Source organism: Dendrobates tinctorius, unplaced genomic scaffold (genome assembly GCF_039654945.1).
Source record: "Dendrobates tinctorius isolate UK_male_01 unplaced genomic scaffold, ASM3965494v1 ptg000079l, whole genome shotgun sequence".
In the NCBI taxonomy this organism is placed as follows: domain Eukaryota; kingdom Metazoa; phylum Chordata; class Amphibia; order Anura; family Dendrobatidae; genus Dendrobates; species Dendrobates tinctorius.
In genome coordinates this window covers 19,036,582-19,050,663 of record NW_027361747.1, presented here as the reverse complement: position 1 = coordinate 19,050,663, position 14,082 = coordinate 19,036,582, and the positions used below count along the sequence as shown (strand labels likewise).

Sequence of the window (14,082 nt, the reverse complement as noted above, 5' to 3'; positions counted from 1 at the left end):
AAACAAGAAGACCTTTAAAAACTAGATTTCGAGAGCATTATCGGTCAATCATCTCAGGAATTGGTCCACTAAGACTTATAAGTGTATGTGCACATGTTGTGGATTCTGCTGCGGATTTTTCCGCTGGGATTTTGCGAAATCCGCAGGTAAAATGACTTGTTTTACCTGCGGATTTAGTGCAGATTTACTGCGAATTTTCTGCAGTTTTTGTGTGGATTTCACCTGCGGATTCCTATAATGGAAGAGGTGTAATAACGCTTCGGAATCCGCACAAAGAATTGACATGCTGCGGATTCAAAACCGCAGCAAATCTGGGCGGAAAAATCATGTGCATAGTGTTTTTTATTTTACATTGACTATAATGGTGCTGTATACCACAGGAGAATCTGCTGCGGATCCGCAACGTGTGCACAGACCCTTAGACATGTGCAAGAAAAACATAATTCTGATCCCAAGACCTTGCGATTTGCGGGTTTTGAAGTGGTTAACGGTCCACTGTAATTACTAAAATAATGTTGTATGCACAAAATTAATGTTTTACAGTATTTATCACGTGTTTAATTATGCATTTTTTGTATGGTCAAATCCTTATAAAGGAAATTACCTAGACCCGTTGAAGTGATTACATGCGAAATGGCCGTAGTCCACTCTTTCTCCCCTCATGCCTCCATAACCTGCACGTTCGATTTGCCATCCATATTCCGAATTGTGGAATAAAGGACTTATGAATTTCTTTTCAATATGGTGAGTGCCGCATTTTACTGTTAGGGTAGTGAGAATCTGGAATTCCTAGCCTGAGGAGGTGGTGATGGCGAACTCAGTCGAGAGGTTCAAGAGAGGCCTGGATGTCTTCCTGGAGCGTAACAATATTGTATCTTACAGTTATTAGGTTCTTTAGAAGGACGTAGATCTGGGGAATTATACTGATGGAATATAGGCTGAACTGGATGGACAAATGTCTTTTCTTTATCGCTTCATTGGGGGACACAGGTAACCATGGGTGTATGCTGCTGTCGCTTGGAGGCTGACACTAGGCAAAAACAGGAAAAATATCTCCTCCTCTGCAGTATACACCCACCGACAGGCACAAATTACCCCAGTTTAAGCTTAGTGTCTGTAGGAGGCGGACTTGGATTTGCTGCCAGATCTGCATTTTCCCTTGCAGGTTCCTTGTTTGTGTTTATTAATCTTTTTCCTTTTGTCTTTCAGATTCATCTTTCTAGGGTAACAGGGAGTAATTTCTCACCCTGTTTTCCCATATGTATGCGACCGAGAGAGCAGTGTGGTGTCACCCACATTGCCCACTCTCGGACCCGCATGCACGACTTTTTCCCCTGTCACCCTTGCGGGTGTTTCAGGGTGATTCTCGGTGTTCAGTCCTTGTCTTTTCCCCTCCTCACCCCTTTCCTCGGAGAAAACTAAGAGGAAGACGGTGGTCACCAGCGGTATCCTCCCCCCTTCTTGTAAGGGGTTGATGCCGTCTTCTGCACCGTCTAGAGACGGTGCGGGAAGGAGGATACCCAATGCCAGTGATCCTCTCACACCCGAGGGCTCCTGATGTGATCCTCATTTGTGAAGAGGAATCGTGGACCAACCTGCCAGTGATGTATGTATCCTCCCCCGCAGCAGCACAGGCAGTACCCGTTACATTCTTGTCCCTTAACTGGGACAGGGCGCTTTTAGCAACCATGGCCTTTCTCAACTATTCCCCTTCTTCCTTGGCAGCGCAGGCAGAACCCCTTTAATTTTTCGTTCCTTAACAGGGACCGGGTGCCTTTAAAGGGAATCTGTCACCTTTTTTTGGCCTATGAGCTGCCGGCACCGCCATCATGGGCTTATCTGCAGCATTCTGTAATGCTGTAGATAAGCCCCCGATGTAACCTGAAAGATAAGAAAAAAGAGTTAGATTATACTCACCCCGGCGTCCAGTCCGGCGCCTCCCATCTTCATACGATGCCGTCCTCTTCTTTCCTTCCTGTCGCGGAGCCTGCGCAGGCGCACTGCTCTGCCCTGTTGAGGGCAGAGCAGAATACTGCAGTGCGCAGGTGCCTAACCTCTCCCGGCGCCTGCGCACTGCAGGACTCTGCTCTGCCCTCAACAGGGCAGAGCAGTGCGCCTGCGCAGGCTCCGCGACAGGAAGGAAAGAAGAGGATGGCATCGTATGAAGATGGGAGGCACCGGACGGTGACACCCATCCGTTTCAGGCCTTCCCTGTTACACACAGGGGTAATCATACCTGTTCCCCGGAACGAACGGGTTTTAGGGTTCTACTCCAATTTTTTTCTTAGTCCCGAAGAAAGTTAGATTGCTCTGTTTGTTTTTGGACCTCAAGCGATTCAACTGTCACGTTCAGATCTGTCTTTTCAGGATGGAGTCCCTACATTTGGTAATCACCTCCATGGAATCGGGAGAGTTTCTTTGTTCTGTAGACGTTCCGGATGCTTATCTTCACATTCCTGTTTGTGTAAAGCATCAGAGATTCTTACAGTTTGCAACCCAGGAGGATCACTATCAGTTCTCAGCTCTTCCCTTCGGCCTGACCTCAGACACCAGAATATTCTCTAAAATCAGGGCAGCGGTCATGGCCATCCTTCGCTCCAAAGAATTCCTTACTTGCACGATCTTCTGATCAATAGGCCGTCCTGCCAAGACTGCGACCTGAGTCTTCAGACCACCTTGGACTCTCTGGTCTGCCTTGGTTGGATTGTCAGCAGAGAGAAGTTCTCCCTGACCCCAGCTCAGCACCTAGTGTTTCTGGGCATGAGGTTCGACACGGCCTAAACCCGCACTCTAAAGCGACCGGCTTATCTGCCCCTGCGGTCCTGCATGAGAGGTCTGGGGAAGATGATTGCCACCATGGAACCGGTGCCTTTTGACCAGTTCCATACCTATCCTCTTCAGCTGGCTCTCTTGTCGGCTTGGGACAAGAGGTTCGTCTCTCTAGACCGACCTGTGCTTCTGCCTCTCAAGGTGATGCAGTTTTTACCTGGTGAACACTATCAGCATCAGTCCTACGAGGCAAGTCCTTCCTTCCCTCCGATGGCAGTTCATCACCTCTGAAGCCAGTCTTCTCGGGTGGGGAGCAGTCTTTCTTCATCAGCGTGGGGTCGCTGGAGCGCCCAAGTAGCCGCTCTCCCCATCAATCTCCTGGAGATCAGGGCAATTTTTCTTTGCCCTTTGCCGCTGGTAGACCCTCCTCGCAGGCCAGCCGGTCCTCATACAGTCGGACAACGCCACTGCCGTGGTTTTCATGAACTGTCAAGGTGGGACTTGCAGCAAGCAGATTATGGTACAGGTAACCAGGATTCTGCAACGGGCAGCCAATTCTTTGAGCCGTCATTCGGCCCTGTCACTTTCTCCAGATATGCCAGAAATGGGCACACCGGATGTTGTCCTAATGGCGTCTCAGATGAGCCATATGCTTCCTCAGTACGTAACCATGTCCTGGGATCCTTAGCCATTGGTTGCGATGCTCTGGTACTCCCGTAGTTACATTTCCAATTGCCTTTTCTTTTTCTGTCCCTCCCCTTGATTCTGAGAATCGTGAAAAAGTTAAAGGGAGAAGGGATTCCAGTAATCCTGATGGCTCCAAACTGGCCAAGACAGGCCTGGTTCCCAGAGCTGGTGAACATGCTCATAGTAACATAGTAACATAGTTATTAAGGTTGAAGGGAGACTTTAAGTCCATCTAGTTCAACCCATATCCTATCCTAACTTGCCCTAACATGTTGATCCAGAGGAAGGCAAAAAAAAACCATGTGGCAACAGTAAGCTTCACATTGGGGAAAAAAATTCCTTCCCGACTCCACATACGGCAATCAGACTAGCTCCCTGGATCAACGCAATATTAAGGTAACTAGTGTATATACCCTGTAATATTACACTTTCCAAGAAAGGCATCCAGTCCCTTCTTAAATTTTAGTAGGGAATCACTCATTACAACATCATATGGCAGAGAGTTCCATAGTCTCACTGCTCTTACAGTAAAGAATCCGCGTCTGTGAGTATGCTTAAACCTTCTTTCCTCCAGACGTAGAGGATGCCCCCTTGTCCCCGTCACAGGTCTAAGAGTAAAAAGATCATTAGAAAGGTCTTTGTATTGTCCCCGCATATATTTATACATTGTAATAAGATCACCCCTAAGCCTTCGATTCTCCAAACTAAATAACCCCAAGTGTAATAACCTGTCTTGGTATTGCAGACCCCCTAGTTCCCTAATAACCTTGGTCGCTCTTCTCTGCACCCGCTCCAGTTCAGCTATGTCTTTCTTATACGCCGGAGACCAGAACTGTACACAATATTCTAAGTGTGGTCGCACTAGTGACTTATATATAGGTAAAATAATGTTCTCCTCATGAGCATCTATGCCTCTTTTTATGCATCCCATTATTTTATTTGCCTTTGCAGCAGCTGCCTGACACTGGCCGCTAAATGTGAGTTTGTCGTCCACCCATACACCCAGGTCTTTTTCAGTGACAGTTTTGCCCAGTGTTTTACAATTAAGCACATAATTATACATCTTGTTCGTTCTACCCAAGTGCATGACCTTACATTTATTCCCATTAAAGCTCATTTGCCATTTATCAGCCCAAGCTTCTAGTTTACATAAATCCTCCTGTAATATAAAATTGTCCTCCTCTGTATTGATTACCCTGCAGAGTTTAGTGTCATCTGCAAATATTGAAATTCTACTCTCTATGCCCCCTACAAGGTCATTAATAAATATGTTAAAAAGAAGAGGGCCCAAAATTGACCCCTGTGGTACCCCACTGCTAACTGTGACCCTCTCCGAGTGTGCTCCATTAATAACCACCCTTTGTTTCCTATCCCTGAGCCAGCTCTTAACCCACCTACACATATTTTCCCCTATCCCCATTGTTCTCATTTTATGTATCAACCTTTTGTGTGGCACCGTATCAAAAGCTTTTGAAAAGTCCATGTACACCACGTCCACTGCATTCCCTTGGTCCAGTCCGGAACTTACCCCTTCATAAAAGCTTATCAGATTAGTCTGACAGGAACGGTCCCTTGTAAACCCATGTTGATATTGGGTCATAAGGTTATTCTTCTCCAGATACTCCAGTATAGTATCTCTTAGAAAACCCTCCAGGATTTTACCCACAGTTGAGGTTAAACTTACTGGCCTATAATTTCCAAGTTCAGTTTTTATCCCCTTTTTAAATATTGGCACCACATTTGCTATACGCCAGTCCTGTGGTACAGACCCTGTTATTATGGAATCTTTAAAGATTAAAAATAATGGTCTATCTATGACTGTGCTTAATTCCTGCAGTACTCGGGGGTGAATCCCATCCGGGCCCGGGGATTTGTCAATTTTAGTGATTTTTAAACGCCGCCGTACTTCCTGCTGGGTTAAGCAGGTGACATTTAACGGAGAATTTTTATCCCTGATCACGTTATCCGGCATGGGATTTTCTTGCGTAAATACTGTTGAAAAAAAGTAATTTAGCATATTGGCTTTTTCCTCATCCTCATCCACCATTTCACCCAGACTAATTTTTAAGGGGACCAACACTATCATTTTTTAGCTTCTTACTATTTATGTAGTTAAAGAATATTTTGGGATTATTTTTACTTTCTCTGGCAATGAGTCTCTCTGTCTCAATCTTTGCCGTCTTGATTTGCTTTTTACAGAATTTATTTAATTTTCTGTATTTATTTAATGCCTCATCACTACCTACTTGCTTTAATTCTCTAAATGCTTTATTTTTATCTCTTATTGTGCCCCTTGCAGCTCTATTTAGCCATAGTGGTTTCCGCCTATTTCTAGCATGTTTATTCCCATACGGTATATACTGTGCACAGGTCCTATTCAGAATGCTAATAAACGTCTCCCATTTTCTTTGTGTATTTTTATGTCTCAGGATATCGTCCCAGTTAATTACACCAAGATCATCTCTCATCCGTTGGAAATTTGCTTTCCTGAAGTTTAGTGTCCTTGTAACCCCTCTACTACACAATTTATTAAAGGATACATGAAAACTTATTAATTTGTGATCACTATTACCCAAGTGACCCTCAACCCTTACATTTGATATGCGGTCTGGCCTGTTGGTTAATATTAGGTCTAGCAGTGCCCCCCCTCTTGTTGGATCCTGAACCAGTTGTGAAAGGTAATTGTCTCTCATAGTAGTCAAGAAGCCATTACCTTTGCTGGAACTGCAGGTTTCGGTTCCCCAATGTATTTCAGGGTAGTTGAAGTCCCCCATAATAATGACTTCTCCTTGAGTCGCAGCTTCATCTATTTGCTTTATGAGGATATTCTCTGTTGCTTCCATTATTTTTGGAGACTTATAACAAACCCCTATCAGTAATTTATTATTTTTCCCCCCTCCCCTTATCTCCACCCACAGGGACTCTACATTTTCATTAGACTCATATATATTATCACGAAGGATGGGTTTTAAGGATGATTTTACATATAAACACACGCCTCCCCCTCGCTTATTTGTTCGGTCATTTCTGAACAGGCTATAGCCCTGTAAATTAACCGCCCAGTCATGGCTCTCGTCCAGCCATGTCTCAGATATCCCCACCATGTCATAATTATGTTCCAACAAAATTAATTCTAATTCCTCCATTTTGTTGGCGAGGCTTCTGGCATTAGTATACATGCACTTTATGTATCTCTCTGTACCTCTATTTTTTCTTAAATTATTAACTGTTCTAACCCCACCCCCCATGCCACCCCCACCCCCAATGTCAATGTCATTATTTGTGCCCAGGTCTCTATCTGCACTGTCTTCCCCTCCTATAAAAGGAATACCCTCCCCCCCCCCGAACATGGACGCTCCCTGGAGGCTTCCAGACCATCCTGATCTTCTTTCGCAAGGCCCTCTCTTCCACCAGAGGTCATAGTCTCTAAGTTTAACGACATGGCTGTTGAGGCCTAGTTCTGAGAGAGGCTGTTTTTTTTCCCATCAGGTCATTCAGACCATGATTTGGACGAGAAAGCCGGCATCCTCGCGTATCTACCACATATACTGGAAGACCTTCTTCCGGTGGTGTGAGGACAACTATTTGGTTCCTATGTCCTTTTCCCTTCCTTCCATCCTTGGTTTTTCGACAAGCGGGTCTTGACTCGGGTCTATCTCTCAGTACTCTTAAGGGGCAATTTTCCGCTCTGTCAATTCTTTCCCAATGGGATCTGGTGTCTTGTGCCCAGGTAAAGACCTTTCTTCAAGGAATCTCCCACCTGGCACCTCCTTATCATTCCCCTATAGATCCATGGGATCTTAACTCCAGCGCGCTCCTTTTTTTGAGCCCATTCAGGACATTCCATTTTATCTTCTTAGTTACCGTTACGGCCATCAGGGGAATTTCTGCGTTGGTGGCATTATTCTGCCGTTCTCCTTCCTGATTCTACATCAGGACAAGGTAGTTATCAGACCTGTTCGTTCCTTTGTACCTAAGGTGGTCTTTTCATTTCACATTAATGCAGACATTGTCCTTCCTTCTTGGGCAGTTTGTCACCAGGCCTCGGCTTTACAGATTGTAAGGCCGCGACCTGGTCATCTTTGCACACCTTCGGGAGGTTTTACGGAGTTCATACTCATGCCTTGTCCGATGCAGGCCTAGGAAGGTAAGGTGCTGCAGGCAGCGGTTACGCACCGGCCGACCTAAGTCTGTTTCTTTAATTGCATTCTTTCTGTTCCCACCATTGGGAACTGCTTTAGGACGTCCCATGGTTACCTGTGTCCCCCATTGAAGCGATAACTAAAGAAGGATTTTTTTGTACTCATCGTTAAATCTCTTTCTTGGAGCCTTCATTGGGGGACACAGCACCCTCCCTAATTGCTTATACCATTATTAGACCTAAGTGTCTTTGTTCTTGGGTTGGTCCATATGTTGAGTTTTGGTTTCTTCTCCTACTGCTTTAGCACTAACTGAGGTACTTTGTGCCTGTCGGTGGGTGTATACTGCAGAGAGGGAGTATGAGTAAGGACCCTCTAGTCCGAAACGCGTAAGCGTCTGTCACATTGGTGAACCATATGTTTTTTATGCATCTATTCTGTTTTTAATCAATTTTTTTTGGAATAAAGTCTTTTGATTTTAACCATCCTTTGGTCGAAGTTGCTGGAACATCTCCCAAGTATTGCAGAGAGGGAGGCTATTCCTTTTTTTGCCTAGTGTCAGCCTCCTAGCAACAGCAGCATACACCCATGGTTACCTGTGTCACCCAATGAAGGCTCCACCAGTCGATGAACTGCTATACTTCAGAAACACAGGTTCTATTATCTCCACGTGTGATTTAGGTTTTCTGCTAGTGCTGCTCTCCCCCTTTTTTCTTTGCTTGATAAGGTTTATATTGTATCTTGGTAAAAATTAAATATTATCGAATGGGACCATAGATAAATGTGAACCCTCAAAGACATGAAAGATGTAAGAAATTATACCCCCATGGATACGCGCATTGTATTTTAGTTGTGATTGACTTAGTTCCATAGTCCTTTGTAATATATTACTAATTACATCAATGATTCACAATTTGGTAATGGAGTATAGACTGAGAGTAATTGTAGTATTTCTCCTTGTCCTGAGTTACTGTATATTGTATTGTTATAGGTCAAAGGAACAACTGTATGGAAGGCTGACATAGGAAAACCCTTGTTTTCGTCACCATTATGTAACCAGAATCAGGTTTTCCTTGGCTGTGTGGATGCAGATTTCTACAGCTTCAGTCACATGGGTGAAAAGGTGAGAAACACAGTGATGAGGGATACAAGAGAAGATATGGATTCCAGGCATGCTAATGAAAGCCAACAGGGCAACAATGAATGTATGTAACATGAATCATCAGGTATTTGTCTGTGTAGGGAAAACAGTAAGGATTCATCAAGTGTTAACCACACCCCCCTCAAAAAACAAATCCCTTTATTGTAAAAAGGGAATTGCCAGAATTTTCATAAAATAAAAATTGTGAATTCTCGGTAGTGGCACCTTTCAATGACTACGTGGAAAAATATACCTACTGGCTAATACCAAGCAAAGGTATTTTTTCCAGTAGCAGAATTTTCATAATACCCAGTGTCTGTACGCCCCATGTTATTTTAAAGGAGTTGTTTTACCATGGATAACCACTTTGCTGCATTATCTGGCACCTCTGGAAAAGAGGTAATCAATTGATAACGCGAGTGACTCTCCGTTCTATCTCATAGAGTAGCGGGATGCCACTATGGCAGCCATAACCCTCCAATAGGGCAATTTGACAGGGATTAACAAGACAGCCCTTTTAATAAATTGTGGTTTTTAATTTCTGAAACACTGTAAAAAAGATGTTAGTGAATTTGAGAAAGTGAATTCCAGTTTTCCATGTCCTATTCACTCCCCTCGAATAGGTTTCCTGAGGTGTCCATGTTAGTAAACCCCTTCATTCCCAATGAAATAACATTATGGGAGTAGCGATCCCCTCTTTAAAATAGAGGCATAGACTCCGCTTTTGCCAAAAACCAACATACCTACTTTATATCCAAGGCAATCGAGCAACCACTTGTCTTGACTGGCAAAAGGCTTGATTTAATAGACCTAGGGCTCCATTAGAGGCTTTGGACAGATAATCTATATGCTCTCCTTAAGAGATGATGTGAATCAATTTAAGAGGCCTTCATCCATTACATTAGTAATCTGCTGGCCTGTCATCACACCATCTATGGGTCATGCCACAGCATTGATGTAATGCCAGGCCAGAAAATCATAAGAGGAGCTAGAGATGAGGTAGGAGACAGCTCTCAGGGATTCCGTCCAGTGGCTACACATTACTGACGTGGCCACTGGATCAGGACCTGCTAATCAATTTGTGCCATCTATAGAGGAAGAAATGAAATTAAAAGTAATTTGTAATAAAATGCTAATTTCGTACTATGATCTTTTTTTCAGCTTTGGAAGATCTCTACTGAAGGGCCTATTTTCTCCTCTCCTTGTGTCTCCACCCTCTCCGAGCACATCACATTTGGCTCGCATGATGGCTACATCTATTGCTGTAGTGCTGAGGCTGAAATATTATGGAGATTCAAAACCAGCTCCCGAGTATATGCAACACCATTTACATTTCCCAACCCACACTCTGGAAACACTGAGTTGCTGGCGGTCGCTTCTACAGATGGGAATTTGTGGATTTTAGATGCTGACTCTGGACTTCTCATCAGTCAGCATGCACTGGCAGGAGAGATATTTTCTTCCCCGGTGGTGTATGACTGCCAGCTGGTTATTGGATGCAGGGACAATTATGTTTACTGTTTTGATCTGATCAGAAATGCAAAATGATTTGTAGAGATTTAGGTTTGAGCTTCACATGGATCGCCTGTGTATGTTTGGCTAGTTCCCTTTGCGAAAGAAAGTTGCAAACATCTTTCACAAGATATTGTATGATTTTTTTCTCCTTCGTCTCTTTGGGGGACACAGATACTGTGGGTGTATGCTTCTGCCGCTAGGAGGCTGACACTAAGTGAAAAAAAGAGGTTAGCTCCTCCTCCGCCGTATACACCCTCGCCGCTATTGCGGGTGGAAATCAGTTCAGTGCCAAAGCAGTAGGAGGACAACAAAATCGGCGTTAATACAGGTACAACATGTCCAAAACACCACCCTTACATTAAATTAGTAAATGCATATAAATTTAAACAAAACAAGAGCCAACTGGCTAATAGGGTGGGTGCTGTGTCCCCCAATGAGCGTCTTGGAGAAAAGGATTTTACGGAGAGTTATCACAAAAATCCATGTTTCTCCTTCGCCTCATTGGGGGACACAGATACTGTGGGACATCCTAAAGCAGTCCCTGGGTGGGAGATTGACTCACCGATCCAAGCTACATGCACCTCTTGTTTAAAGGTGCGCCACCGCTGCTTGGAGAATCTGTTGTGAGTTCATTTTCCCCTTCGTCACTGAGGTCTGGTGAACTCCCTATTCTGGTGAAGGAAGGTAATGAGCCTGATTATCAGGCACCTGAGCCTGATGAGGATGACTGGCTGAGTGGAGTCACGGACTGGATATAAGGCTGCCGACGCCCTCCTGCCCTGCAGGTGATTTCTCTGTGGACTTCTAGGACACCAGTCTGATTCCTGCTCCTCTAAGCTAAGTTTTTCTGCTTTGCCTGTTGGCATTAGTGTTTAGTTTTTGTTTTCCTTGCTTTTCTTTATTCTGCCATTCCCTGCTGGGATGAGCTGAATCTCCTTTTGCCTGTAGCTCTGTCTTCAGAATATTCCTGAGTACTGACATTGCTTTTTTGAAGCCTAGCGTCTTCAGGGCCTTTTTCACTGTCAGTCTGTTGGCTCTTATTTTCATAGGGTTTTTTACGGATTGCAGACAGCAGCCTTCCTGTCCTTTCCTATCTAGGTAGTTTGGGCCCCGTCTTTGCTCAGTCTATCTTTCTGTCTGTGTTAGTGTTTTCATCTGCTTCACCGTCATTATATGTTGGGGTGTTATGATTGAGTCACCGTAGGAGGCAAAAACAGAACTGCTAGCTAAGTCCAGAAAACCAGAGAAGTTGGCAGCTATCGGATTGCAGACCCCTGAACCTATCAACACAACTAGCAGTAGCCGTGGGGGGTTCCTACGATGCCCTAGACCCCTCGATCACAGCCGGAGAAATAACTAGGCCTAAAGAAAGAAAGGGGAAAACTAAACTGCCCCAGAGCAGACCCCAAAGCAATAGGCAGCCCCCAACATATAATGACGGTGAAGCAAGATGAAAACACTAACACAGACAGAAAGATAGACTGAGCAAAGACGGGGCCCGACTGGCGAAAACTCAAGATGTTGGAATCTCAGCGGAGAAACACCGCGGCCTCGACACCAAGCAAAGAACACCTTCCAGGTGTGGTGGTAAATTCGTGCTGAAGCAGGCTTCCGGGCGCTAATCATTGTAGCGACCACCTTCCTCCCGAACCCTGCCTGGGTTAGAATCCAAGATTCAACGGCCATGCAGTCAAACACAGGGCCCCTGAGTTCGGGTGGCAAATCGGCCCTTGAGAAAGTACATCTGGGCACTCTGCAAGCGCCAAGGAACGTCGGCGAGCAGCTGCATTAGATCTGTGTACCACGCTCGACGGGGCCAGTCTGGGGCCAGCAGAATCGCCGGGACCGCTTCCGCCTTGATCTTCTTGATGACCCTCGGAAGTAGTGGCAGCGGGGGAAATAGATATGGGAGGCGAAACTGGTTCCATGGCAGAACCAACGCGTCCACAGCGATTGCCTGCAGGTCCCTGGCCCGAGCGACATATGTCGGCGTGTAATTCTGCACATAGCACTCATACTTGATGCTCAAGAAATTGAGATATTTTTACATTTTAGTTACCATTTTTTCATCATTGGAATATTATTTATTAACATGTCTATTCAGCCAGTGATTTCCATAATTCCATCTCTTTTCCTTCTGGTTGTTACACGCCTAAACACAAGTTGCATTTATCGCGTCTCTTTTTAAAGGGAATCTGTTGCCCCCTGGATGAGTTTGATCTATTGCTTTGGGCATATGGTCCCTTAAAAAACCTTTTAATGATCAATGTTAAAAAACACACCTTCCCAGTGAAAAAAATGGCAAATGCAAAAACATAAAGAAAAGACCTATTCTGACATGCTGCCCTAATCTAGGACACAGAAAAAACACACAGTATGTGCATGAATACTCTGTTGTAAAATATATGTAACAATAAGCAGCAAGTGCTAGTAAAAGATGATAACAAAAACAGGGTATTTAGTTGATACGTTTTTTGCAAAAAATGTATACCAAGCCACTCCACCAACGTCATGGTATACTCTTCTCGGAGCAGTCCTAGCTAATCTAGGCCTATCTGATCTCTGCCTTTCTGTGGAGGTTGGCACCCTAAACAGCAATTTTTTTTTTTTTGGTGCCCCCACTCAACGAGACTGTCCCTCGCTCCCCTACCAATCCCTATTCTCATAGGCAGAAAAACAATTTCATGATAATGCAGAGATAAAAAAAATATCAGAATGCCCTATAACCAATGCATGCAATCCCAGAAAAACATATTCATATAATAAAAACCACATAAATCCACATCATAATTAGTAAGGACCAAAAACATGCCTGGTAATTATATTTGCCACATGTCCCAAAGAGGGGCCCATTGATACATAAATAAGAGAAAGGCTTAAGGTATGGTCACTTATCATGAGCAGATACACCCCAACGCGTTTCCCTGCCGTAACGGTTCATCAGGAGGTATTAGAGATGCCATAGATGTCCAGAATGCCGGATGCCATAATGTTGAATGATGGTGCCGGTGGTTATTCTGGCTGGACTTAAATAACCACCAGTTGATCTCATACTATAATAAGCTCCACCTACCCAGTCCTGGGCGTTTTTTTCACATAGTTGATTAATTAGTAGCCTTCTCCATAGCAACAATACAAAAAATCATCCCCCGGTGTACAATGAACTCACATGAATGAAGCCGGAAGTGTAAACCTCATGGCTCCTGCAGCCAGGACTCGGCGTGCGCTCCATACTGGAATGCACACATACTAGCCATAGACCTTCCGGCGCTCCAACACTTCACTTCTGGTATATTGCGTTCCAAAGTGGAACGCAAACAAACACACATGAGGCACGTCACTTCCGATGCACCTCGTTCCACCCTGCAACGCAGGAGACGTCACACCCGGTAGAGACCGATAAGGCTAGTTTCACATTTGCGTCTTTGTGCGCAGCGCGTCGTGTGCAAGTAGAAACGCATCATGCGTTTTTGCATGCGTTTGCGTTTTTATGCGCATTCATTCTCTATGTGTTAAACCTGTTTCTACACATGTTTACTTGTAAAACGCATGCGTACGCAAACGCAGGTGTACGCATGTCCATATGCACGCCTGCGTTCCCATAGACTGTAATGCGTTATGACGCATTCCGTGCGCAAGCGTACGCATGCGGTTTTTTTACACCTTTGGACGGACCCAAAAATGCAACAGGTTGCGTCTGGCACGTCTAGACGAACATCTTGAAAAACGCATGCGCACGAAAACGCAGACGAACGCATGCAAACCATGCAAGACCATGCGTATGCCATGTTAAACATAGGTATGCATGATGGATGCGCTGCGCAAAAAAAC

At 44.6% G+C, this 14,082-nt stretch overlaps 1 protein-coding gene across 1 annotated transcript in view; it reads left to right on the top strand.

The window, feature by feature from the left end:
* LOC141096816 (beta-alanine-activating enzyme-like) overlaps nucleotides 1-10,284 on the top strand; it is a 62,985-nt gene extending 52,701 nt beyond the window's left edge. Inside the window, exons 4-5 of the mRNA XM_073583662.1 lie at nucleotides 8,587-8,718; nucleotides 9,898-10,284. Coding sequence (XP_073439763.1) covers nucleotides 8,587-8,718; nucleotides 9,898-10,284 — 519 coding nt within the window. The remainder of the gene's footprint in view (nucleotides 1-8,586; nucleotides 8,719-9,897) is intronic.
* Nucleotides 10,285-14,082: the final 3,798 nt, after the last annotated feature.